This window comes from Heptranchias perlo, chromosome 5, assembly GCF_035084215.1.
Source record: "Heptranchias perlo isolate sHepPer1 chromosome 5, sHepPer1.hap1, whole genome shotgun sequence".
Classification (NCBI taxonomy): Eukaryota; Metazoa; Chordata; class Chondrichthyes; order Hexanchiformes; family Hexanchidae; genus Heptranchias; species Heptranchias perlo.
The window spans coordinates 93436688-93463598 of NC_090329.1; the positions used below are offsets into that span (position 1 = coordinate 93436688).

At 43.6% G+C, this 26911-nt stretch overlaps 1 protein-coding gene across 1 annotated transcript in view; it reads left to right on the plus strand.

Annotated features, from left to right (window-relative positions):
• map3k5 (mitogen-activated protein kinase kinase kinase 5) overlaps positions 1 to 26911 on the plus strand; it is a 180746-nt gene that overhangs the window by 63315 nt on the left and 90520 nt on the right. The window contains exons 8-14 of the mRNA XM_067984803.1: positions 281 to 393; positions 9339 to 9498; positions 15392 to 15545; positions 20256 to 20363; positions 20514 to 20563; positions 22320 to 22415; positions 23659 to 23740. Coding sequence (XP_067840904.1) covers positions 281 to 393; positions 9339 to 9498; positions 15392 to 15545; positions 20256 to 20363; positions 20514 to 20563; positions 22320 to 22415; positions 23659 to 23740 — 763 coding nt within the window. The remainder of the gene's footprint in view (positions 1 to 280; positions 394 to 9338; positions 9499 to 15391; positions 15546 to 20255; positions 20364 to 20513; positions 20564 to 22319; positions 22416 to 23658; positions 23741 to 26911) is intronic.

Sequence of the window (26911 nt, forward strand, 5' to 3'; positions counted from 1 at the left end):
TGCATTTATGAGACTAATTTTTGACTTTGTGAATACTCAAATGCTAGCACTGCTGAGACTTCTTTTTTTGCCTAAAAATAAATTTGTAGTGATTATTTCTTAAAGGAATCCCCTAAATAAATACCAGCAATTTTTCCAGTTGGGCCTGTGCATGCTTGCTTATGTTGGTTACATTCACTGATTACATAAATGCTGTAAGGTTTCTTCATGCACTTGGTTTTGAGTAAAGATATTCAACTGAAAATGTAAAGCTTCATTAACATTGTCACCTCTGTTGAAGGTATGGGAAGGCTTTTGAATCTGAGCCAACAGTACATTCTGGGATAAATTTAGCCGTCCTACTCCTCGCAGCTGGACATCAGTTTGACACATCCTTTGAACTGCACAAAACGGGTAATCAGTTTCACTTTTTGTAAATATTTTAATAAACCTGGTTATTTAAGAAGTACTACAATTAGCTGCCATTCAACATCCAAAATGTCAGTTGTTGTTGTTGGCTATAGTTTTTCTTCAAAAGGAGCACTATCTTGATGAACTCTCTAGCAATTGTAACAACATTTCTTTATCAAAGTAAAAAGAGAAACAAGATAGGCAACCTGATTGTGTGCTGGAGTTATACTGGCACACCATGTTAAGACACTAAGAGGCCTGACATAATACTTTCTTGAACCACAGGCAAAACATGGAGATGGAGGAAAATCTGGATTTTTGCCCCTGCACGGGTTCTATGCCTGCCCCAGGTTTTTTTTTGTTGTTGCTGGGTTTGCACCAGGAGTGCAACAGCTTGCGCTGCTTCTTGGGACAAAATTAATTTACTAAACGTATCGAGGCATTCCGGGAGAGTGTCCAAGCTTCTCCGTAAATGGCGTCACTTTGAACCATTGGTGCAGTGCCATTCTGTTGCAGCACAGACCTGCCCGAGCAGATGGCTGCATTGCTGCTGCAACAGTTCCCGGAACCTTTTCAAGGTCAACTCGCAACCAGAAGTGCTACAGGATTTCCACTGACCTGCAGGAGAACCCACTATGTCCAAATTCTGGGGATGGGATCATTGTAATCATCGGAGCAAGTGGCCCATGCTTGACGAGGTGCTCATCCCGATGTGATGCCTGAAAATTGGAGCGACACTTTATGGTTCCAATGGAGGGAACTCCAGGCTCCTTTTAGAGTGAAGAATTAAAAAGCCAATATTATTTTTCTCCTAGCAAGGATCAAACAGGCTGGGCTGAGCTGAGCAGGTAATCGATCCCTAAGCAGAACACAGACTTGACGGACTTGCATTTATACATCGCCTTTCACGACCTCAAGATGTCTCAAAGCGTTTTACAGCCCATGCCTGCTTTTACTGGGCTACAATGAGAGTGTACTGGCCAGAATTCCTGGGAACACTTGAAGTCACACCATGAAATTAGAGGGGCATGCAGAAAACTCGCCCACTCCCCACCCCTCCCCTCGGAATTTGGGACGCAGCTTACAGAGACATTTCAACTACGTATCTTTGTTCGAGATGATTGAGAATATTCTTGATAATTTTATGAAAGATGAGCTCCAGCTGTGTGTAAAATGCATCTGCATAATCAAAAATAAATTTTCTCGACCACATCCGCAGAAAGAGGAAGTAGAAACTATTATCAAGTTTGTGCAGAAGTAAATTCATACCATTCTATATGGCGGCAGAGGAGAAGGAAGATTGGCTCAGGCTGTGATATATTGGGGATGAAGTTCGACTTTGGTGGTGGTGCAAAAACGGGCGGTAGCGCATAGACCACCCGCTATAAACCCTGCCAGATTTTTCTTTCCATTGAAGTCAATGAAAAGTGAAGGCAAATCGGGCAGGGTGTTTAACTGGCGGTCGATCTGCTACTGCCCGTTTTGGACCACCGCCAAAGTTGAATTTCACCCCCATTGTATTTAAAATTTGTTTGTCTGCAGTTGTCTCTTGACCATTTATATATTATATAAAATAATCCCATGAACAAACTAGAGGCTTTACCTTCTAATCTTGATTTTAAAGAACGTATAAGAAAGTGCTGACTCAGAAAAGGTTATTTACCCCATCAAAATTCATTACTTCTACAGAGTAAACACAATCTACCCTATCGTGGGCTGGTATCTGATTATCCCCTGAGGGAAGCTTCTGGAAAGTTTCTCCCCATTCCCACAAAGCTAATTTAGTAAAACTCCAGAAAATCCTGAAAACAAAAGCAAAATGCTGCGGATGCTGGAAATCTGAAATAAATACATATAGTGCTGGAAATACTCAGCGGGTTAGGCAGCATCTGTGGTGAGAGAAACAGAGTAAACGTTTCAGGTCGCTGAACTTCTGTCAGAATTGGAAGAAATTAGAGATTTAACAGTTTTTAAGCAAGTAGAGTCAGGGAAAGAAAGGGGGAATTTGGTAAGAGAGAGGTGGGGAGGAAAGAACAGAAGAGAAGGTCTGTAATGGGGTGAAGGGTAAGTCTCATTAAATGACAAAAGGGATGATGATGCAAGGCCAGGAGGGTGGTAATGGGACAAGTAAAGAAACAAAAGATGGGTCTAGAGGAGCTGTAAATGGCAACAGCAGAACCATTACCAGCACCTGCTATCCGAAAAAATGGGAGCAGTGGTTATGATCTGAAGTTGTTGAAATCAATGTAGTGTCCAGAGGTTGTAAATTGCCTAATCGAAGGATGAGGTGCTGTCCCTCGAGCTTCATTGGAACAGTATAGGAGGCCGAGAACAGAGAGGTGGGAGTGGGACGGAGAATTAAAATTGCAAGCGATCAGAACCTAAGAGTCACACTTGCAGACTGATCGGAGGTGTTCAGCAAAGCGATTGCCCAATCTGGTTTGGTCTCCCCAATGTAGAGGAGACTGCATCATGAGCATCAGACACAATATACTAAATTGAAAGAAGTACAAATAAACCGCAGTTTCACCTGGAAGGAGTCTTTGGGGCCCTGGACGTTGGAAAGGGAGGAGGTGAAAGAGCAGATGTTGCATCTGCTGCACTTACATGAGAACGTGCCGTGGGAAGGGGAGCGGTGTTGGAAGTGATGCAAGAGTGGTTATGCGGAGGGAGCGGTCCCTTCGGAATGCTGAAATGGGATGGGAGGGGAAGATGTGTTTGCTGGTGGCATCACGCTGGATGTGGCAGAAATGGCGGAGGATGATTCGTTGAATGTGGAGGCTGGTGTGGAAGGTGAGGACAAGGGGGACCCTATCATGGTTCTGGGAGACAGGGGATGGGGTAAGGGTCGAAGGCGGAAGTGCGGGAAATGGGACGGACATGGTCAAGGGCCCTGCCGTCCACCCTATCTCAGACCTTCCCTTTCCTCCCCTCCTCTTTCCCCGCTTCCCTCTGCGCCCCCCCTCCACCGACTCGACCCCCGCCCCCTGGCTCTGTACTTGCTTAGAAACTGTTAAATCTCCAACTTCCAGTTCTGACGAAAGGGCATCGACCTGAAACATTGGGGCCGATTTTCGGAGGGGGGGGCGGGCTCTGAAAATTGCTGAAATCTGGAGCAGATTCGGAGCCCAGCTCTAACCTGCTGACTTCCGGGTTCCCCAGTGACGCGTTCGGGTGCGCGCGCCTTCCGAATGTGGGAGTCTCACCGACAATTAAAGCCGGCAGGATGATCATTTACATAGTTTGACAGATAGTTAAAGTACTTGAAATAATTGATTGAGTAGACATTTGGCAGGGGTGCAATTTTGAAGGATCATCAGTGTGTTTCCCGTGCTGTGGGAAACACTCCCTGTTGCAACAGACGTGTTTCAGCCAGCAGTCAGTGGGAGATGCAAATGCTTATTTGACAGGTGGGGAGAAAACCTCATTTATTGCAGCAGGGCACTCTGTCACTTCAGACAAAGTTTTGGCTGCAAGACCTTTGTGTTTTCACTCAAAAATCTTACTTTCCACCCAAAACTCTGCTGTGCAAACATATTTACCTCCTTTGTGGACCCCCTCAAACTCACACCGTCAGGATGGGGGATGCCATGGCTGCATTCACCACTTCATCCGAGGACGAGCAACATCACCAGCCTCACCAGGCACGGTGTCCACCTCCGCCACGTGGAGCTCCACAACACAGTGCTGCGTCACAGGCACCTGGACAAGTGCACGGAGGGCAACAACAGAGAGAGTGACGTCGCAGAAGGCACTACCCTCGCAACAGGGTCTACGGACCGAGGCTCAGCTTCCTGGACCTCTCTGAGGAGCAGTGCATACGGAGGCTCAGAGTCAATCGCCAGGTCGTTGCAGATATCTGCAGGCTCCTTCATGCCGAGCTGCTCCCAGCTTGGCTGAGCAGCATCTCATTACCCATCGCTGTTAAAGTCACCGCTGCCCTCAACTTCTTCGCCTCCGGATCATTCCAGGGTGCCACCAGGGACATCGCCGGGGTGTCTCAGTCGTCTGCATGCAAGTGCATAAGGCAGGTCACCGATGGCTTGTTTTGTGGGGCCTCGCAGTACGTCAACTTCCCCATGGACGACCTCGGCCAGACGGAGAGGACAGTGGGATTCTATGCTGTGGCTGGCTTCCCACAGGTGCAGGGTGTAATCGATTGCACCCATATAGCAATACGAGCACCTCCAACAAGCCAGTACAGTTAATCAACAGGAAGGGCTATCACTGCATCAACACTCAGCTCGTTTGTGACCACCGCAAGAGATCCCTTCACGTGTGCGCCAGATACCCTGGCAGCTGCCATGATTCCTTCATCCTCTGGGAGTCCAACATCCCACCCCTCTTCCACTCACCAAACACCCGCAAGTGCTGGCTGCTCAGGGACAAGGGATACCCCCTGCACACGTGGCTCGTGACACTGCTGAGGAACCCTATCACCGAGCAACAGCATCGATATAATGACAGCCACATCGCTACCAGGTCTATAATTGAGCATGCTATCGGGCTGCTCAAGGTGCGCTTCAGGTGCCTTGATCTTTCTGGGGGAGCGGTTCAATACGCACCAGACAGAATGGGACGCATTATAGTTGTGTTTTGTGCCATGCACAACAGAGAAGGGTGCCGCTTGAGAAGGCCCCATCCACATCTGCCACCCACATTGGGGAGGAGGGGGAGTGGGAGGAGGAGCAGGAGCAACCCATGGGCAGAACAGCGGTTCACCTGGCTGCTCGTGAGGCCAGGGAGTCAATGATATGTGAACGGTTCTCCTAACATCAGACATTGTGAAGAGTCCAGTCCTCACCACCTGGACAGAGCAGCAGCCACACCAGCCCCCCCACCCCTTCCTGCACAAAACAGTCCTGCAACTACACATAGACCCACTGTAGAGTGACCCACTGGGTGGCATCAAGTGTGGGCTTTCATGGTGAACCTCATGAAAGGGCCTTATTACAGAAGCCAGTCAAGCACGGCCGAGATGTGGCAGCAGTGGTGACAATAATAATATTTAATGTGCATTTAACAAAAAGCAAATATAAATAAAAAACGTGACCAACCGTCAAACACCCTTGTGCATTCCCTTTGTGCTTAGAAATAACCTTGGCCTATTGCTTCCGACTACTTCTACGTGGTGCTTCCCCTGTGGCTGCAGCAGAGGTAGTGGCAGGTTACCCTTGTTCATGCCTTGACCGATTAGATGCTTTGGGCCTACACCCTCTAGTTTTTGGTGCCCATGAAGGCCCCCTCCAAAGACTGCTCCTCCTGCACCTGTGCAGGGGCAGACTCTGCCACCTGGAGAGGAGGCAGCATTGCGGGTACTGGTTGAGAGGCTGACAACGGGTGAGACATGGGGGCGCTTTGAGTGGCGTCCCCACTTCCATGTCCCCTTTTGCCATCATCTCTCCCCTAGGCCAGGCCCACACCTTTCCTGCCACTCTGCTGGACGACAGTTTGGAGGACATGTGTGAAGCCTTGTAAGGCCAGTGCTAGTGTATCTGCCTGCCTATTTAAGGTGGCAGAGTGTTGTTCACCCTGAGTCCGAACAGCCGTTGTCAGGGCCTGAATGGACTCATTTGTGAGCCGTGCTTGAAGCTCCGTGGAGGCTAGCCTTCCCTCCATCGCAGACATTCCTGCACTCACCTGCGACACTATCTCAGAGATGCCCTCACGTCCCCGTGACACTATCTCAGAGATGCCCTCACGTCCCTGTAACAGTATCTCAGCGATACCCTTCCTTACCTGTGCCATCATTCCACTCATGCAGGAATTGGACTCCTCCATCCTCTGTGCAATTGCGGAGAGTGCGCGTGGCACGTGTTCCAGCACCTCTCAAATGTGCTGCTGCCCCTTGATCATTCTCCTTTTAAAGGATGGCCTGCAAGGTTCATCTATGTCCAGCTGAGCAAAGCCTGGAGGGGAGTGCTTCCATCAATGCGGACTCTCCACAGCTGCCTCTGCCACCAATATCTGCTCGTGCTCAGGTGAGTGTTAACTCACCATGTGCGACCCCAACTAACTGTGGACTGGGACGCACCGAGGTGTGTGTATCTGCGCTGGTGGATGGCTAGCTCAGATGTGACAGTTGCACCCTCAGAGGCTGGCAGGTCCTCTGAGGAATCGCCCTCTGCCATCACTGTGGTCGCTGAAGGCCCTGTAAGAGAACAGAAGGCAATATTAAGCATGATCACAGATGTTGAGGTGCTGAAGATGGCAAGGCAGGTTAACATCAATTCATATTGTGTGTGCTGAATGTTAAAGTTCTATCACCAGACGTTTGTCGGGTGCCAGTCTCGGCGTCCCCGACGGACAGGCACTTGAGGGTGCAGCGCAGCTCCAGAACCTCCTGCTCCACGCCTCTGAGGATGACTATCTGCTGCGGCCCCCCTCCGGTCCTCGCCCTCTCCCGTGCATTCTGGGCTCTCTTCTGTAAGGGGCGAAAGTACAGACGCGTGAGTGATTGATGGTGACGTGGCCAACCGATGAATGCGTTGGTTTGGGTGCGGCTGACCGTGAAAGAGATGCATCAGAGGGTGAATGTGAGACAGAGCCATGACATTGTATGAGGATTGGGTTGAGTGGTGGTGGGGTGTCTAATGGGGAGGTGAGGAAGTGGTGAGTAAGTGCAGGTAAGTTGAGGATGAGCTTTGAATGGGTGTGAGGAGTGATGTGATAGTGTAGTGTCGGCAGTGCAGAATGAGTTGGGGGGTGGGGGCGGTGATGTGGAAGACGGAATGTCGGAGAATGAGTAAGTGTACTCACTTTGACTGACCTAGTTAGGTCATTGAAGCACTTCCTGCAAAGGATCCAGGTGTGGGAGATGTTGCTGCTGCTGGTGACCTCCTTGGTGGCAGAGGCAGGCCACTTCCTCCCGTCCGCCAGGTAGAACACATCCTTCTCCTCCACCCCATCTAGTAGCACCTGGAGTGAGGCATCGCTAAATCTAGGAGCAGCCTTTCCCCTGTGCTGCTCCATTGTGCTATTTGGGTTTTTGCTCCAGGAGCAGCCATTGGAGGACTGCCCCTTTAAATAGAACTCCTCCAGCTGACAGCCTGTGATGCAGGTCCGCAGTCCGCCCGCTGCGCAGCTTTCCAACGGCAAACCCGGAAGCCACGTTAAGTGGCTCCAATTTACCCATGATCGCATGGGGAACGGATAAATTTAATTGGGCGGGTTACCCACGCGCCCAATCGCTCCCCCCACTGCCATCCCACCTCCCTGCTAATATTGGGGCCATTAACTCTCTTTCTCTTTCCACAGATGCTAACTGACCTGCTGAGTATTTCCAGCAGTTTCTGTTTTTATTCCAGAAAATCTAATTAATCCAAATTAGCTCATCTAAATTTACAATCACCTTACAACAGGAGAGTTATCAAAGAAGAATTTTTAGGGATACATTTCTAAGGATGCAAATGGGGGTATAACTTAGGATAAACTAAAAATAATGAACATACTAACAAGTAGAAATTGCCTGTTGCATCTGATTTCTGGGTGAAAAATAGCAGTTAGGGCGACCAATTTATGGTTGTGATTTCCCACGCGAGATTCCCCCAGACTTCTGCTCAATTGACAGGCAGCAAGAGCTGGCGACTTCCGAGGGTCCAGGGCGCCTGCCTAAAACCAGTGCTGGTCCCCCTTGATTAATCCCTAATTGGGGTCTAACGTCTATTTTTGGATCTCAATGCCAAATTCAGTAAAAACTGGGCAGAGCGTATCCATGTCACTCGTTCTGTATTAAATGTTAGTTACTTGCCATCAAGTCTAACATAGTGTGGGTTAAATAGACAGGTCTTTGTGTAAGTGGTATGACTATACATAAAGTTTTCAAATTTATAGTTGGACTAAAACTACCATGCAACAGATACAAAGAAATGATACTAATTTGTTTGAAAAGATTACGAGGCTCTAAATGACTGTCACTAAATGTCTTAAAACAGCTGAGATAGTTGGTGTGTGTGAGAGACACTTGAATGGCAATGCTGCTGTAGACTAATATGTAACCTGCTGCACTCGTTAATTTGTGAGGCTTTCCCACACCTTTTTTGCATCTTAAGACACTGTGTTATGCTTTGATTCATGGCATCTAGTGTCTCGTTTCAGGACTAAATAAAATAATTACAATTATGAGCTGGGAGTGTCTTATATAGCCCTAGCAATTGGATCCCAGGTGTGTAAAGCAAAACCTGTATTTCTGTGCTTACGGATCTTAATTTGTTATTGACGTGTCACAGTTTTGCTTTTCAGGAAATCAGCTCAAATGCTGTCATATCTAAGTTACTGTGCTTTCATCTTTAGCCAGACCTGCTAGGTCAGCGTATAGTCTGAAATAAACAGCTGCGACTGTACACAATACATTTACTACAATATCCTACTTTTTAGGTAAAGCTTAGGGGGAAAATAAAATACATGTTATTTTCATGACTGCTACTTTCAGCTAAAATAAAAATGATGAGTATTGTAATTTACAAATTTCTAGTTTAAAATGGGTAGAGCAATTGAAGTGTTCTCAGACATCAAGTTAACCTACTAAAATTCAATTGAATATATTCTATTATAAATCCTCTTGAAATTTAGTAGCAGTCATTAAAATTTGGTTGAAAAACAGTAATATGTATCTGTCATCTCTAAGGATATTTTATTTTAAATTGGGAATATCTGGACCCAATAATCTTCGGCATGTAATTGATTTCAAAGCAATCTGCGAATTGAGAAATGTTTGAATATTTTAAGGAACTTCTTCAAAGGTGAACTTTCTGAACTGTGAAATTTGAAACTGAGGCTAAACTGAAAGACTCAGAAGCCTTCAATCTTTCCCTTCGATCAGTCTGGTTAGAATATTCACATGCATCCAATTTTCTTAAGTGAGAAGATCCTTGAGGTTCATTAAGATGACGCACCATACCTGATTTCTATATCTATGCTAATTCTGGTGATCTTTCTAATTTGTGCAGGTGTGAAACTCAGCAGCCTGTTGGGGAAGAAGGGAAACCTGGAAAAAATACAGAGCTACTGGGATGTGGGTTTTTTCCTTGGTGCCAGTATGTTAGCAAATGACCCTCTCCGAGTTATTATGGCTTCTGAGAAGCTCTTTAAACTCAAGGCACCTGCATGGTAAGTTTAGATTCCTGCTGGAATGGAAAAAGAAGCTAGCTCAGTTGGGATTCCTGTTGATATGGAGAAATAGGAGGATTGAGTCAGTTGGGACTTCTACGGAATAGGGAAAATTCAAAGATACGAAGACTCCCATATTTTTGTGATTAGTTATTTTGTGGTGTTGTGGTACAGAGCAACATCATTGAGACAATCCTGCAAAGTAATGAAAAATACCTTCATCTTTGCTTAGTGATGAGCATTAAATATGTATTTATCTTTTTTCATTGACTGTTGCTAATGGAATTTTGCCAAAAGATTTCATGTCCAATATTGCAGCCCTGGTCAAAATATATTTTTTTGTCACTTCTGCCAGAAACTTAAACTGTTTTTGTGCTGGATGCCATTTTAGTTTGGATTCCAGAAAACTGGTATCTATAAACTGAATTCCAGCTTTTACACTGATAAATCCAACTTCCTTATCCCAATGTTTAACTCAGACTCAGGAAAATCTGGGATTTTGAGTCGGCCTCCCATCTCCACCCTCCATAAACTTGAGCTCATCCAAAACTCTGCTGCCCATATCCTAACTCACAATAAGGCTCATTCACCCATCATCCCTGTGCTCGCTGACCTACATTGGCTCCCGGTCCGGGAAGGCCTCGATTTTAAAATTCTGATCCTTGTTTTCAAATCCCTCTATGGCCTCGCCCCTCCCGATCTCTGTAACCTCCTCCAGTCCTACAACCCTCCCAGATCTCTCTGCTCCTCTGATTCTTGCCTCTCGTGCATCCCTGATTTTAATCACTCCACCATTGGCCTTTATCTGCCTAGGCCTTAAACTGTGGAATTCCTCCCTAAAACGTTCCGCCTTGCTATCACTCTCACTTTTTTTAAAACCTACCTCTTTGACCAAGTTTTTGGTCACCTGTCCTAATATCTGCTTATGTGGCTTGTTGTCAAATTTGTTTGATAACACTCCTGTGAAGCGCCTTGGGACGTTTTACCACGTTAAAGGCGCTATATAAATGCTTCTTGTTGTTGCTCCTTGAGTAAGGGTGTTGGATTGAGCAGTATAAACTCCTGGACGCTTTCCAGCAGATGCTGGTTTCAGGAAATCTGAACAAAAGCAGCACCAGCACTTTGCCTTCCACTGAGAGGGACAAACTGAATAGATTGTGCGCTGGGTTCTCCTTTGGTGTTCGATTAACTTCTGAACTACACTAAATTGATATATATTTGCTAATATGGCTTTGAATTCCTTGTTTCTCTTGCAGTAGTGACTTTAATATTTTAATTTACATGTGAATTGCAAATCATTTGTCAGTTTAGACTAAGAAAGAGAAACAGACCTGCCATCTTTGTGACAAAGTTCCAACCTTTATAGATATAAAGAAAGAAATAACTTGCACTTATGTAACGCCTTTTACGACCTCAGGACATTCCAAACCATTTTACAGTCACTTAAATACTTTGCAGTGTCGTCACTGTTTTAAGGAAACGCGGCAGCCAATTTGCACACAGCAAGGGCCCACAAACAGCAATGAGATGATGACCAGATAATCTGCTTTAATGATGTTTGTTGAGGGATAAGTATTAGCCAGGATATCGGGAGAACTCCCGTGCTGTTCTTCGAATAATGCCATGGAATCTTTTATGTCCACTTGAGAGAGAAGACAGGACCTCAGTTTAACGTCTCATCTGGAAGATTGCACCTCTGACAGTGCAGCACTCCCTCAGTACTGCACAGAAGTGTCATCCTAGATTATATGCTCAAGTCCCTGGATTGGGTCGAATCCAAGACCGACTGACAGAGTGGCGAGTGTACAACCACTGAGCCAAGGCTGACACCAATATAATGAGGAAATGGAGATGTCCTGTAACAGTCACAGGACATATATAAGAATTATGCCAGTGGAGAACACTGGTGCTCTATTGCTCTGTGTAGAGGAGTAGGACACCTCTAGGCCACAGCTTGAGTACTGCATACAGTTCTGGTCGCCACATTACAGGAAAGATGTGATTGCACTAGAGAGGGTATAGAGGAGATTTACGAGGATGTTGGCAGGAATGGAGAATTTTAGCTATGAGATAAGATTGGATAGGCTGGAGTTGTTTTCTTTGGAACAAAGGAGGCTGAGGGGAGATTTAATTCAGGTGTTTAAAATTATGACAGGACTAGATAGAATAGAAAGGGAAGACCTATTTCCCTTAGCAGAGGGGTCAGTGACCAAGGGGCGTAGATTTAAAGTAATTGGTAGAAGGAATAGAGGGGAGCTGAGGAGAAATTTTTCACCCAGAGGGTGGTAGGGGTCTGGAATTCACTGCCTGAAAGGGTGATAGAGGCAGAAATCCTCAACTCATTTAAAAAGTATTTGGATATGCACTTGAAGTGCCGTAACCTACAGGGCTACGGACCAAGAGCTGGAAAGTGGGATTTAGCTGGATAGCTCTTTTCCGGTCGGCGTGGATATGATGGGGCGAATGTTCTCCTGTGCCATAACTTTCTATGATTCTATGGCACATATCAAGCCCATATTCTCCGATATGATTTGTTCTGTATCTTAGTTTGCCATTGAGGGAAGGGATCCTAAGATGCCAGGTGAATTGCTCAGGCTATTGCCATGCAAGCTATAAATAAATTAGGATTGCCAACAGGTTTGAATGAAGATCAGCTACCAGTTCTCTTGGCTAGGTAGTTGTACATGATGCTAAAGTCAGTTCAAAAAATTGTAAAATAGTTTTTTAAATAAAGTTATAGTCAGCAAGAGCTTGGTGCAGAACACTTGATATTATTTCAATCCTCTTTATAGATTAAAAAAATTTATTATCCATTATTATATATTCTTACCAAACCCTTTTTTTGGCTATTGTGAATGTCAGCTTAGTGGCTATGTGTAGCACAATGCAGAATAGGCAATTCAAGTCTCTTTATTCATGAAGTACACAGATAGCACAAAGCTTTGAGCATGCTTAACATTATTTATTGTGGTCAGAATATGAACTGTGCAAATTTAGTAGAGTGTTTAAACATTTTTTTGTTTTTAAACTTGAAATATAAGTGCACAGAACATTTTCAAAAATAGTGGATCTCCTGTTGATGTCTCACTGAGTTGGAGAATAATGATGAGCCTCATACTGTACTGTGTGCTATAAGTTCATCTAACGTCATGATGTGGAGATGCCGGTGATGGACTGGGGTTGACAATTGTAAACAATTTTACAACACCAAGTTATAGTCCAGCAATTTTATTTTAAATTCACAAGCTTTTGGAGGCTACCTCCTTCCTCAGGTGAACGATGTGGAAATTTCCTTTTTGTGTGTCTCTCACTTTTTCTCTATATTGCTCTTGCACACTTTCTCATTGTGGTGTCTATAATTCTCTTTGTGAATCACTTTATCACTGTTTCTCCAAATCGCCCCTCTGACTCCCAAAATATCTGTTTGGCTGTAACTTATATTCCTTTACTATCATACTCAATTTCTTTGTTGAAAGCCAGGGTGTGCAGCAAGATGAGGAACCAGGGTTCAGAGATGGGTATCAGAATCTGTTGGAGACGGAGTATCCAGGAGCTGGTGCAAAATGCAAATGTGAGAAAGAAAGTGGGGGTGAGGACTAAAGCCAGGAGGGTTGTATAGGTTTTTGGATTTGGAAACTGATGGGTACAAGTCTGTCAGCACTTAACAGGGCAGCTGACGGGTTGGGGCCTGCACCATTCAAGGAGAGGGGGTTGGTCAGGGTTGGGACCACTAAATGGGGTGCTGCAGCTTGCCAGCCATAAGGTGGAGGCTGAAATCTGTTTGGACTCTGGATGGCAACTTGGCTGGGAATTGCATCACAGGAGGGGATGGGAGCTGGGACCTGCAAAGCCCTGAAGCACAGAACAGGCCCATTGTGGCTGGTGGCACAGAGCTGTGCAAACAGCTAAAGTAGAGGGAAGGCCTGGAGTGAGGTGGCAGAGCCTTAGAAACATCAGCAAGACTGGCTGAAAGGAAGGAAACAAAATTCATGCCAGAGACATAACATTTTGAGCATGCACAGATGAGGCCAAAACCAGCAGCGAGGGGCACAGTATTGGAAAACTTCTTGCTGGCATTTTCAATATGGTATGGGATGAGTCTTTTATAGTTTTATTTTAAAACATGTTTAAAACTTCTAACATGATTCACTTAATAGCTTGTGATTTTTGTTTTTTGTAATCAATAGGACATTTGAGCTGTTCCAGTGTTTAGCTTGATATTTTCCTGAGTCTTTAGGATATCTTTGAACAATGATGCCAGTGGATATTATGGACACATGCCCATATGCAAGATTTTTAAATATAGGTCACCAGTGGTGCAGTTTTGACATGTAAACCTATGCTGTTTAGTGTTTTACAGTGTGTGAAATGACGATCAAGTTATATTACACCAAAGCTCACTGGAATAATCAATTACCTAATTATACCCAAGGGCCATAAAATAAATGAAATGATTTTGCAGATTTGTAACATAGGAACATAGGAACAGGAGTAGGCCATTCAGCCCCTCATGCCTGCTCCGTCATTTGATAAGATCATGGCTGATCTGTGATCTAACTCCATATACCTGCCTTTGGCCCATATCCCTTAATACCTTTGGTTGCCAAAAAGCTATCTATCTCAGATTTAAATTTAGCAATTGAGCTAGTATCAATTGCCGTTGCGGAAGAGAGTTCCAAACTTCTACAACCCTTTGTGTGTAGAAATGTTTTCTAATCTCGCTCCTGAAAGGTCTGGCTCTAATTTTTAGACTGTGCCCCCTACTCCTAAAATCCCCAACCAGCGGAAATAGTTTCTCTCTATCCACCCTATCTGTTCCCCTTAATATCTTATAAACTTGGTAGATTGTTGTAGACTTTGGCCTTACACAGGTGTCATACATTGGTGGAATGGTCTTTGTAGTTCCACTTCAGCCACATAGTTTGCTCATTTAGAAGTCTGCATACCTTTTATACACAGATTTTCCTTTGCACAATATGATTGTTTTACACTCTGTGCAATTTAATTAACTTTTTCCATTCAGAAATGATAAGTCTGCTCATCAATCTATTTTCTGGAAGACAGGAGAAACTCACGTGGGGACGCATGCGAGATTACAGTATCTAGTACACATGACGAGGGGTTTCATTGACAGGGCAAGAAAGAAGCTTGTTTTGTTGCACTCTTATCAGCATTTCTGATTGGAATATAAGAATAAATTTTACAATTCAGCATTTCTGGTATGGAGCTTCATGTGGCATGATCATACATCAGCAATTCAGACACAGAGGCCTGCTTGTCCAATTTATAACCCACACAATTGTCCATCCATAATGTACACTGTTCCAAATTTCGGGTCTACACGAAATATTTTCTCGGATTCAGCGTCACTGGTCTCTTCTGTAAGTGGCCCCCGTGTCCCTTAGGATCAGCAGTTTACTTATACTGCTCAATAGCTAGTCATACGATAGTGGGACTCAGGCCCTGTCAATGAAACCCCTCGTTATGTGTACTAGATACTGTAATCTCACATGCGTTCCCACGTGAGTTTCTCCTGTCTTCCAGAAAATAGATTGATGAGAAGACTTATAATTTCTATCATGGCCTGAGACAGTGCGTAGAATGTAAAAGTGAGGTAAATTTTGACCAAGGAAATATTTCAGGTAAATTATATTAAGATTTTGCTATTAAGTTAAATTCAGCTCACGGGATTGAAAGGGTCAAGTATAAGAAAATCCAGTCAGTTGTTTTGCAATATAACCTTTCCACAAGTTGAAAACTAATGCTGTAAACCAGTGATTTAGCCTGTGCAAAGGACTGATGGATGGGGCTTAAAGGAAAAAAAACTGTTGGCACGATGGAACTGTTTTGCATTCCTGATCAGTTTTTGCTTTGCTGCTGTCTGTATTTCTAGGTATCTAAAGTCTGTTGTACAAACCATTGCTATATACCAACGTTTTAAGAAGCAGACTCCAGAGCAGCCCTCTGAATGTCAGGACCGGATGGACTTTTGGATGGATTTCATTGTTGAAGCCACCAATGAAGATGTGTCCTTGGTTCGATTTCCTGTATGTATTTTTATGAAAGTTTTATTTTTCTTTCTTTAACACACACACACACACACACACACACACACACACACACACACATTCTATTGGTCTACTGGTGACCTCCAACGCTGACCCCACCAGAGCATGTAGGATCAGGAGGAGATCAACTCAATATGGTGCCAGAAATAAGGGGGCCAAATATATCCTGGGAATTTTTAAACATCTTTTGGGGGTCCAAGCCACAACACAAGTCTGGACGCCTTGGCAGACCCCACTCACACCAGTTGGTTGGCTGCTGCAATTCTAGTTCATAATGAACACAACAACTACAACTTGCATTTATGTAGCGCCTGAACATAGTAAAACGTCCCAAGGCGATTCATGGGAGCGTTAACAAACAAAATTTGACACCAAGCCACATAAGGAGGTATTAGGACATGTGACCTTCGTCAAAGAGGTAGGTTTTAAGGAGCATCTTAAAGAAAGAGGAAAAGGCAGAGAGGTTTCGGGAGGAAATTCCAGATGTTAGGGCCCAGCTGAAGGCACGGCCGCCAGTGGTGGAGTGATTAAAATTGGGGATGCACAAGAGGCAAGAATTGGAGATCTCGGAGGGTTGTAGGGCTGGAGGAGGTTACAGAGATTGGGAGGGGCGAGGCCATGGAGAAATATGAAAACAAGGATGTGAATTTTAAATTCAAGGCATTCCCGGACTGGGAGCCAATGTAGGTCAGCGAGCACAGGGGTGATGGGAGAACGGGACTTGGTGCGAGTTAGGATACGGGCAGCAGAGTTTTGGATGAGCTCAAGTTTATGGAGGGTGGAAGATGAGAGGCCAGCCAGGAGAGCATGGACTGGAATTTTGTTCTATTGGAATAGTCCAGTCTGGAAGTAACATAGGCATGGATGAGGGTTGCAGCAGATGAGGTGAGGCGAGGTGAGGTGAGGTACTGATAAAACATCTTTGGGTTTTAGAAAACCCAAAAATGTTTTATCAGTGCATTAAGAACAAGAGGAACAAGCTAAGGAGAAGGTGGGACCTATCAGGGATGATAAGGGTAACTTGTGTGTTGAAGCAGAGGATGTGGGTAGGGTTTTAAATGAATATTTTGTCTCCATATTCACAAAGGAAAGGGATGATCCGGACGTAGTAGTTTAAAGAGGAGAAGTGTGAAATATTGGATAAGGTAAACATAACGAGAGAGGAAGTACTAGAGGGACTGGAATCCTTGAAAGTTAATAAGTCACCAGGGCTGGATGGATTGTTTGCTAGGCTATTGAAGGAAGCCAGGGAGGAAATAGTGGATGCTCTGAGGATCATTTTCCAATCCTCACTAGATACAAGGGAGGTACCGGAGGACTGGAAGACTGCAAACGTAGTGCTATTGTTTAAAAAGGGTACGAGGGAAAGGCCGAACAATTATAGGCCGGTCAGTCTTACCTCAGTGGTGGGCAAACTATTAGAATCAATACTGAGAGATAGGATAAACTGTACTTGGAAAGGCATGGTTTAATCAAGGATAGTCAGCATGGATTTGTCCAGGGAAGGTCATGCCTTACAAATCTGATTGAATTCTGAGAGGAAGTGACAAGGAGGATTGATGAGGGTAGTGCAGTGGATGTTGTCTACATGGATTTTAGTAAGGCATTTGACAAGGTCCCACGTGGCAGACTGGTCAGAAAGGTAAAAGCCCATGGGATGCAGGGAAATGTGGCGAATTGGATCCAAAATTGACTCAGTAACAGGAAACAAAGGGTAAAAGTTGATGGATATCTTTGCGAATGGAAATCCGTGTGCAGTGGTGTGCCACAGGGCTCAGTGTTGGTTCCCTTGCTGTTTGTGGTATATATTAATGACTTGGACTTGAATGTAGGGGGCACGATTGGCAAATTTGCAGACGACACAAAAATTGGCCGTGTAGTTGATAGTGAAGAGGATAGCTGTAGACTCCCAAGAAGATATCAATGGGTTGGTGGAATGGGCGGAAAAGTGGTAAATGGAGTTCAACCCGGAGAAGTGTGAGGTAATGCACTTGGGGAGGGCAGTAAACGGGAATATATTGAGAGGGGTAGAGGAAGTGAGAGACCTTGGAGTGCATGTGCACAGGTCCCTGAAGGTGGCAGTACAGGTAGATAAGGTTGTGAAGAAGACATATGGAATGCTCTCTGTTATTAGCCAAGGTATAGAATACAAAAGCGGGGATGTAATGATGGAACTGTATAAAACGCTGGTAAGTCCACAGCTGGAGTATTGTACGCAGTTCTGGTCACCACATTACAGGAAGGATGTAATTGCTCTGGAGAGAGTGCAGAGAAGATTTACAAGAATGTTGCCAGGGCTTGAAAATTGCAGCTACGAGGAGATATTGGATAGGCTGGGGTTGTTTTCCTTGGAGCAGAGGAGGCTGAGGGGAGACTTGATTGACGTGTACAAAATTATGAGGGGCCTAGGTAGAGTAGAGAGGAAGTACCTGTTTCCCCTTGTGGAGAGTTCAAGAACTAGAGGACATAGATTTAAGCTGATTGGCAAAAGGATTAGAGTGGACATGAGGAAAAACTTTTTTACCCAGAGGGTGGTGGGTGTATGGAATTTGCTGATTGAATTGGTGGTAGAGGCAGGGACCCTCAACTCTTTTTAAAAAGTACCTGGACCTGCACCTCGAGTGCTGTAAGCTGCAGGGCTATGAATCAGGTGCTGGAAGGTGGGATTAGAACGGGCACCTGGTTGTTCTTTGAGCCAGCGCAGACACGATGGGCCGAATGGCCCCCTTCTGTGCTGTATCTTTTCTACGGTTCTATGGGAGCGAAGACGGGCGATGTTACGGAGGTGAAAGTATGGGGTCTTGGTGACGGAGCAGATATGTGGTCGGAAGCTCATCTCATAGTCATATACGATGCCAAGGTTGTGAACGGTCTGGTTCAGCCTCAGACAGTGGCCAGGGAGAGGGATGGAGTCGGTGGCTAGAGAACGGAGTTTGCGGCGGGGACCAAAGACAATGGCTTCAGTCTTCCCAATATTTAGTTGGAGGAAATTTTTGCTCATCCATTACTGGATGTCAGACAAGCAATGTGACAAATGAGAGACAGTGGAGGGGTCGAGGGAGCTGGTTGTGAGGTGGAGCTGGGTGTCATCAGGGTACATGTGGAATCTGACGTTTTTGGGTGATGTCGCCGAGGGGCAGCATGTAGATGAGACAAAGGAGGGGGCCAAGGATAGATCCTTGGGGGACAGTGCAGGAACGGGAAGAGAAGCCATTGCAGGTGATTCTCTGGCTACAGCTGGATAGATAAGAATGGAAGCAGGCGATCGCAGTCCCACCCAGATGGATGACGGAGGAGAGGCATTGGAGGAGGATGGTGTGGCCAACCATGTCAAAGGCTGCAGACAGGATGAGAAGGGATAGTTTACCATCATCACAGTCACATAGGATGTCATTTGTGACTTTGTTAAGGGCCGTTTCAGTCCTGTGAAAGGGGTGGAAACCTGATTTGAGGAATTCAAACATGAAGTTGCGGGAAAGGTGGGCACGGGTTTGGGAGGCGACAACACGTTCAGGGACTTTGGAGAGGAAAGGGAGGTTGGAGATGGGGTGGAAGGACAGAGGAGTCAAGGGTGTTTTTTTGGAGTAGGGGTGTGATGATGGCAGATTTGAAGGGGAGGGGCACAGTACCTGAGAAGAGGGAAGCGTTAACAATATCAGTTAACATGGGGGTCAGGAAGGGAAGTTGAGTGGTCAGCAGTTTAGTGGGAGTAGTGTCAAGGGAGCAGGAGGGAGGTCTCATAGTCAAGATGCGCTCGGAGAGAGCATGAGGGGAGATAGGAGAGAAACACAGTTAAGATGTTGTCCTCTCACTTTAGCAGCAGATTTGTCTGAGTAACAATATGAAACCTTTGTATATAAGGACTATCACAACTCACCACAATGTATTTTGGAAATATTTACACTGCAGTTATTGTGCAATATTGCACCAAGCCAATCCTGTGTCTGCTGTCCAGAAATGTTTTTATTTCCAGATGAGAGGATGTAGCACTGTCATCAGGGAAGAATAAACTAGCTCGAAGCAGAATACCAATGTCCTTGCAGAAATATACATGTGTACAGTTGAGAGTGAGGACAATGAATAAAAGATTATGCCAAACGGTCATGTCATGCTCCCCCCCTCCCCCCCCCCCCCCCCCCTGCAAGGGGTTAATTTTCACCTTAAACAATGGGGCAATAATCTGGCAGAGAGGATCCCCTATCAGTTGTAGAAGCTGCTTAATTTTTAACCAATTGAAATCAATGGCAGGCAATCCACTCTGCCAGGTTACCACCCAGTTAACAAAAGTGAAAGTTTGCCCCAGCATTTGTCAGTGGCTGGTAGACAACAATGTACTTGAGCTGTTTTAAGATTAACTAGCTGAATCACATTGGATTATAAGATCTGTTGGATGCTAACAAACTAAACATGTTACATTTTTTAGTATTTGATAAGTGATTAACATGAATACCTGTGCGAATGATACTCATTAGTAATTGTACATATGTGCCTACCAATAGATAAGAACTTGGTAATGTTGACATTTTCCAGGTCTATTAGGGTGGCGAGCCTGGGCCATGGTATTTGTTCATGCATTGTCATTAATCTACAGATAAAGGAGTGTTTGGTGTACACAAACTCTGGAATCACTTATGATGAAGCTTTGAAATACTGAAAAAGTTGTCCTTTTTTTTATACTTGATATGACAGGCTTTAATCTTGGAGCCAACCAAAGTCTTCCAGCCTGCTTATTTATCCATAAACAATGACGCAGAAGAGAAGACAGTATCTATTTGGCATGTTTCACCAAATGACAAGGTAATTTATTGAACATGTCATAAAAAGAGCATTAAATTAATTTAATTCCTCAGTATTCATGACATTCATAACCCTCTAGCTATAACATATGTTTGTGTTTTTTTTTTCTCCTCCTATGGGTCCAATGTGTTGTGGATATGTGTACCACAGAAAGGCATATATGAATGGAACTTCAATGCTGCTTCTATCAGGGGTGTGAGGTCAGTGATTGGCTGGTATACTTCATACACAACAAGCCTTAATGCCTCTGTGATTTATGTCATATATGCAACATAAAAACTAGGTACAGTCAGTGTAAAAGTTCTTTCTGTTTGGAAACAATGGTAATTTTTTTCATAACCTTCACTAGGATACCTTATTAACTCATTTATGGGCGTGTGTTCATCTAGGTTGTAATGATTTAAGTATTGTTCACAACATTTTTTCATTTTAGTGACTCCTGACCAGGTGTGCCATACCAATGGAGTTTTTGGTTTTGGAGGAATGTTGTAATTTATTGTGTAAAGAAGATAATAGAGAAAAGAAAAAGTACACAAATAAGTAGGTTTTTTGGCAGCAATGATCCCCGATTTGATTAGGATAGAAGTGTGTTTCTGGAAGATATAGGCTGGTTAGCTTGGCATTTCATTTAAGAATACAGATTCTTCTAATCATTATAAGCTAATAGTTAAGGATCCTCCAACAACCAAAAGCATAGTAAGTGAAAGCTACTGAGAGACACACCATGCCTTACAATTTACTGATTGTTCAGATTCAAAAAGGAAAATAAAATCTGATATGCTCCTTTTCAGAGTTGTTAGAAGTGGATTTGACAAAATACTTCACAAGAGACTAATGGCAAAGGTACATGGAGTTAGGACAGAAGTAATAAAATGGATCACATGCTTGTTAGATCTTTCATATTATTCAAACTAGGGAGAAGTGACTAGTGGGCTCTTTTGCGTCAATCTTTGCAATATCTGTGGACATTTTACAGTCTTTCTAAATAATCTAGACAAGAGGATTAGGAGCAAAAGAAACCAAAATTGATGATTTTAGCAAAACTGCTACAAGCTTCCAAACTAATAACAGTAGAAGATGAATTGGCAGTAAACTTGGTAAGAGGCATTTTTTAAAAATTAGATAGATTTGGTGCTGCCTTCTCCCAGAAAAAGATTGTAAAGCTAGCAAATTTCGGTTAAGTGTATTAATTGCACTTCCCTCTACTTGCTACAGTTTGCAAATGGGCTGAGAGAAGTAACAGAGAGTAATACTGAACAACATTTTTGTAATGAATGAGTTAACAAGGTGTGGGTGACGAGCACTGTGTGAACTGGTGAAGAGGAGTTCAGAAAGTGTGAACATAGGAACAGCAGCAGGCCACTCAGCCTCTCGAGCTTACTTGGCCGTTCAATTCAATCATGGCTGATCTGTATCTTGACTCTATCTACCCGCCCTGGTTCCGTAACCCTTAATACCTTTGTCTAACAATCTATCAATCTCAGTTTTGAAGTTTTTAATTGACCCAGCATCAACAGCTTTTTGGGGGAGAGAGTTCTAGATTTCTACTACCTTTTGTGTGAAGAAGTGCTTTCTGACATCACCCCTGAATAGTCTAGCTCTAATTTTAAGGTTATACCCCCTTGTTCTGGACTCCTGCACCAAAGGAAATAATTTCTCTCTATCTGCCCAATCCCTCCTTTGATAATCTTAAACACCTCAATTAGGTCACCCCATAATCTTCTATATTCAAGGCAATACATGCCTAGTTTATGCAACCTGTCCTCATAATTTAACCCTTTTAGCCCCTTATTGAATGTGAGTGTAGTTTAGGTAGTTCTTTTTCATGTGATCTGTTACCCAAAATCTTTACTTGTGTACTGGTGATTTTAGCAAAATTATAAACTGAATTGTGACCTACTGAAAAAATGTGTGGTATAGGACTGCTAGCCTTAAAATTGTTCTTTAATGTTTCAGTGTTTCAAAATGTGACGAACGTTGTTGCTTCTTGTATGTTCTGCATAACTCAGATGACTTTCAGATATATTTTTGCACAGAGCTTCACTGCAAGAGGTACGTACATTCTGACAATCTCAATTCAATGAAGTCTGCAAATCCTTGTCTACAAAACACGATGTGCAAATTATAGTAAATGATGCCAACTGTAATCAAATAATTAGTTGAGGGTGGGTGCCTGATTCATCTGATTAGTTCCCCCACGCTTAGATAACCTACCTTGAGGCCAGGTGCTTATTCTGTGGGGAATTGCTAAGGAGTGATCTCAGTACTCTTAAGCATGATGTAGTGTATTTGTACAATGCGCTGTGCCATTAGGACTCGACAATTACATTTTTGTGCAAAACACAATTCTAGTTTTCAGTGGGTTAAGGCGTTCATTGGCTCGGTACATTTGTGGCTCTTTCTCTTAAATGCAGGAGTGAGTCATTGTAGTGCGTCTAGATTACTCAGAATGTGAAAACAAAAGTGGTTTTGTTAATATAATTTTTTTTAATTTTCCAATTTAATTACATTCCCAGCTTGATCTATTCAAGATTAAGAACCTTTGGAGGAAAACTGGATTATTGATTTGTTGTTGGTTACTTGGCAGAATATGCAGTTAAATCCTTCTGAGAAATGATATGGAAAAACCATAGAGATTCCTTTGCAATAAAATCCAAAGGCCAATGGTATCAAAATATTTTATATTTTCATGGGATCAAAAATAATTTTGGATTACATTCACTTGACTGCCATTTTTACTAACACAAGTCTTAACAATGCTGGCCAAGTTTCTTCAGTAAATAATAAATCTGGATGTTTTCTTTTTGCACTGTTTAATTGGGAGAGAACTGTGTACATAATTTTACCAAGGCAGTAAAATCGTCACTTCTTAATTATGAGTTGGCTGAGAATATAAAAAGAAACAGCAGTGTAAACCACTGATAATATAATGTTCTTCCATTCTACCGACATCTAGCATGCACATTTAGATACATCTGTGTATAGCACTGTGCATTTCCATTGTCAGAAATGTTTTCACTTACAGGAAATTTATTTTGCTCCTGTAACGTTTGGAATAAATCGAGGTATATTGTTTCCAATGCGAGCGCATATGTAATAAAATGCATAGGATGTGAATTGCAGTATGGTGAGTCAGTATTACCAGGCAGGATTTCTGTTTACAGAATAATAGAATTGGGCTTAATTGAAAGTACAGTTTTAATCATGAAAGTACAGAATACAAATCAAATACTAGTAATGTTAATCATATAAATTCATTGACAGTTAATTTCAATGTGTAAATGTTGGCTTTCAGATTCTGTGAAATGGTGAATTCGATAACAGACGAGGTAGGAAAGGGTGCTGAGGAAGGAGACTCTGAGGGAGACGCGTTGGAGGTAAGTCAAAAATTTTATTAGTGAAAACAGAAAATGCTGGGAACACTCAGCAGGCCAGGCAGCATCTGTGGGGAGAGAAACAGTGTTAACATTTCAGGTCGATGTTATTGCCTTGTTTCTATTGACATGTTGCTCGTTGGAACAGGAGAATAGACCAGATGAATGCGTGGCTGCAGGGATGGTGTAGGAGGGAGGGATTTAGATTCCTGGGACATTGGGACCGGTTCTGGGGAAGGTGAGACCTGTACAAGTGGGACGGGTTACACCCGAGCAGGACCGGGACTGATGTCCTCGCGGAGGTGTTTGCTAGTGCCGTTGGGGAAGGTTTAAACTAGAATGGCAGGGGGATAGGAACCTGAGCAGGGAGAGAGGAGGGGGAAACAAGGATAGAAACAAAAGACAGAAAGGGAAGAAGCAATAGTGGAAGGTAGAGAAAATAAGGGCGAAAAACAAATAGGGCCATAGTGCAAAATAAAACTAAGATGACTAGCAATTTTAAAAAGACAAGTCTAAAGGCGTTGTGTCTTAATGTGCGGAGCATTCGCAATAAGGTAGATAAATTACAGCGCAGGTAGATATTAACGGTTATGATATAGTTGCGATTACGGACACATGGCTGTAGGGTGACCAAGGATGGGAACTGAACATCCAGGGGTATTCAATATTTAGGAAGGACAGGCAAAAAGGGAAAGGAGGTGGGGTAGCGTTGTTAGTAAAAGAGGAAATCAATGCAATAGTGAGGAAGGATATTGGCTCGGAAAATCACGATGTGGAATCTGCATGGGTGGAGCTAAGAAACACCAAGGGGCAGAAAATGTTGGTGGGGATTGTCTATAGGCCCCCAAACAATAGTGGAGATGTATGGGAGGGCATTAAACAGGAAATTAGAGACTCATGGAAGAAGGGTACAACTTTTATCGTGGGTGACTTTAATCTACATACAGATTGGTCAAACCAAATTAGCAATAATACTGTGGGGGAGGAATTCCTGGAGTGTGTATGTGATGGTTTTCTAGACCAATGCGTTGAGGAACCAACTAGAGAACAGACGATCCTAGACTGGGTATTGTGCAATGAGAAAGGATTAATTAACAATCTTGTTGTGCAGGATCCCTTAGGGAAGAGCAACCATAACATGATAGAATTCCTCATTAAGATGGAGAGTGAAGTAGTTGAATCCGAAACTAGGGTCCTGAATCTAAATAAAGGAAATTATGAAAGTATGAGGTGCATTGGCTATGATAGATTGGGGAACTTTACTAAAAGGAATGATAGTGGATAGGCAATGGCTAATATTTAAAGAACATGTGCAGGAATTACAACAATTATTCATTCCTGTCTGGCGCAAAAATAAAACAGGAAAGGTAGCTCAACCGTGGCTTACAAAAGAAATTATGGATAGTATTAGATCCAAAGAGGAAACGCATAAAATTGCCAGAAAAAGCGGTAAGCCTGAGGATTGGGAGCAGTTTAGAATTCAGCAGAGGAGGACAAAGAGATTGATTAAGAGAGGAAAAATAGAGTATGAGAGTGAACTAGCAGGGAACATAAAAACTGACTGTAAAAGCTTCTATAAATATGTCAAGAGAAAAAGATTAGTGAAGACAAATGTAGGTCCCTTACAGTCAGAAATGGGGGAAATTATAATGGAGAACAAAGAAATGGCAGAACAATTAAACACATAATTTGCTTCTGTCTTCTCAAAGGAGGACACAAATAACCTCCCAGAAATGTTAGGGAACCAAGGATCTAGTGAGAGGGAGGAACTGAAGGAAACCAGTATTAGTAAAAAAAAATAGTGCTCGGGAAATTAAAGGGGCTAAAGGCTGACAAATCCCCAGGGCCTGATAATCTACATCCCAGAGTACTAAAGGAAGTGGCCCTGGAAATAGTGGATGCATTGGTGGTCATCTTCCAAAATTCTATCGACTCTGGAACAGTTCCTAGAGATTGGAGGGTGGCAAATGTAACCCCACTATTTTAAAAAAAAAAGGAGCGAGAGAAAAAACAGGGAATTACAGACCAGTTAGACTAACATCAGCAGTGGGGAAAATGCTAGAGTCTATTATAAAAGATGTGATAACAGAACACTTGGAAGGCATTAACGGGATTGGACCACGTCAGCATGGGTTTATAAAAGGGTATTCATGCTTAACAAATCTACTGGAGTTTTTTGAGGAGGTAACTAGTAGAATAGATAGGGGAGAACCAGTGGATGTGGTGTATTTGGATTTTCAGAAGGCTTTTGATAAGGTCCCACATAAGAGGTTAGTGTATAAAATTAAAGCACATGGGATTGGGGGGAATATACTGGCATGGATTGAGAATTGGTTGACAGACAGGAAACAGAGAGTAGGAATAAATGGGTCTTTTTCTGGGTGGCAGGCAGTGACTAGTGGGGTACCTCAGGGATCGGTGCTTGGGCCTCAGCTATTCACAATATATATCAATGATTTGGATGAGGGAACTAAATGTAACATTTCCAAGTTTGCAGACGACACAAAGCTGGGGTGGAATGTGAGCTGTGAGGAGGATGCAAAGAGGCTCCAATGTGATTTAGACAAGTTGGGTGAATGGGCAAGAACATGGCAGATGCAGTATAACGTGGATAAATGTGAGGTTATCCACTTTGGTTGTAAAAACCAGAAAGGCAGATTATTAACTGATAGGGAAAAGGGGAGGTGCAATGAGACCTGCGTGTCCTTGTATACCAGTCACTGAAAGCGAGCATTCAGGTGCAGCAAGCAGTTAGGAAGGCGAATGGTATGTTGGCCTTCATTGCAAGAGGATTTGAGTACAGGAGCAGGGATGTCTTACTGCAGTCATACAGGGTCTTGGTGAGACCACATCTGGAGTATTGTGTGCAGTTTTGGTCTCCTTATCTGAGGAAGGATGTCCTTGCCTTGGAGGGAGTGCAACGAAGGTTTACCAGACTGATTCCTGGGATGGCAGGACTGACGTATGAGGAGAGGTTGGGTCGACCAGGCCTATATTCACTAGAGTTTAGAAGAATGAGAGATGATCTCATCGAAACATATAAAATTCTAACAGGACTAGACAGACTAGATGCAGGGAGGATGTTCCCGATGGCTGGGGAGTCCAGAGCCAGGGGTCACAGTCTCAGGATACGGGGTATGCCATTTAGAACCGAGATGAGGAGAAATTTCTTCA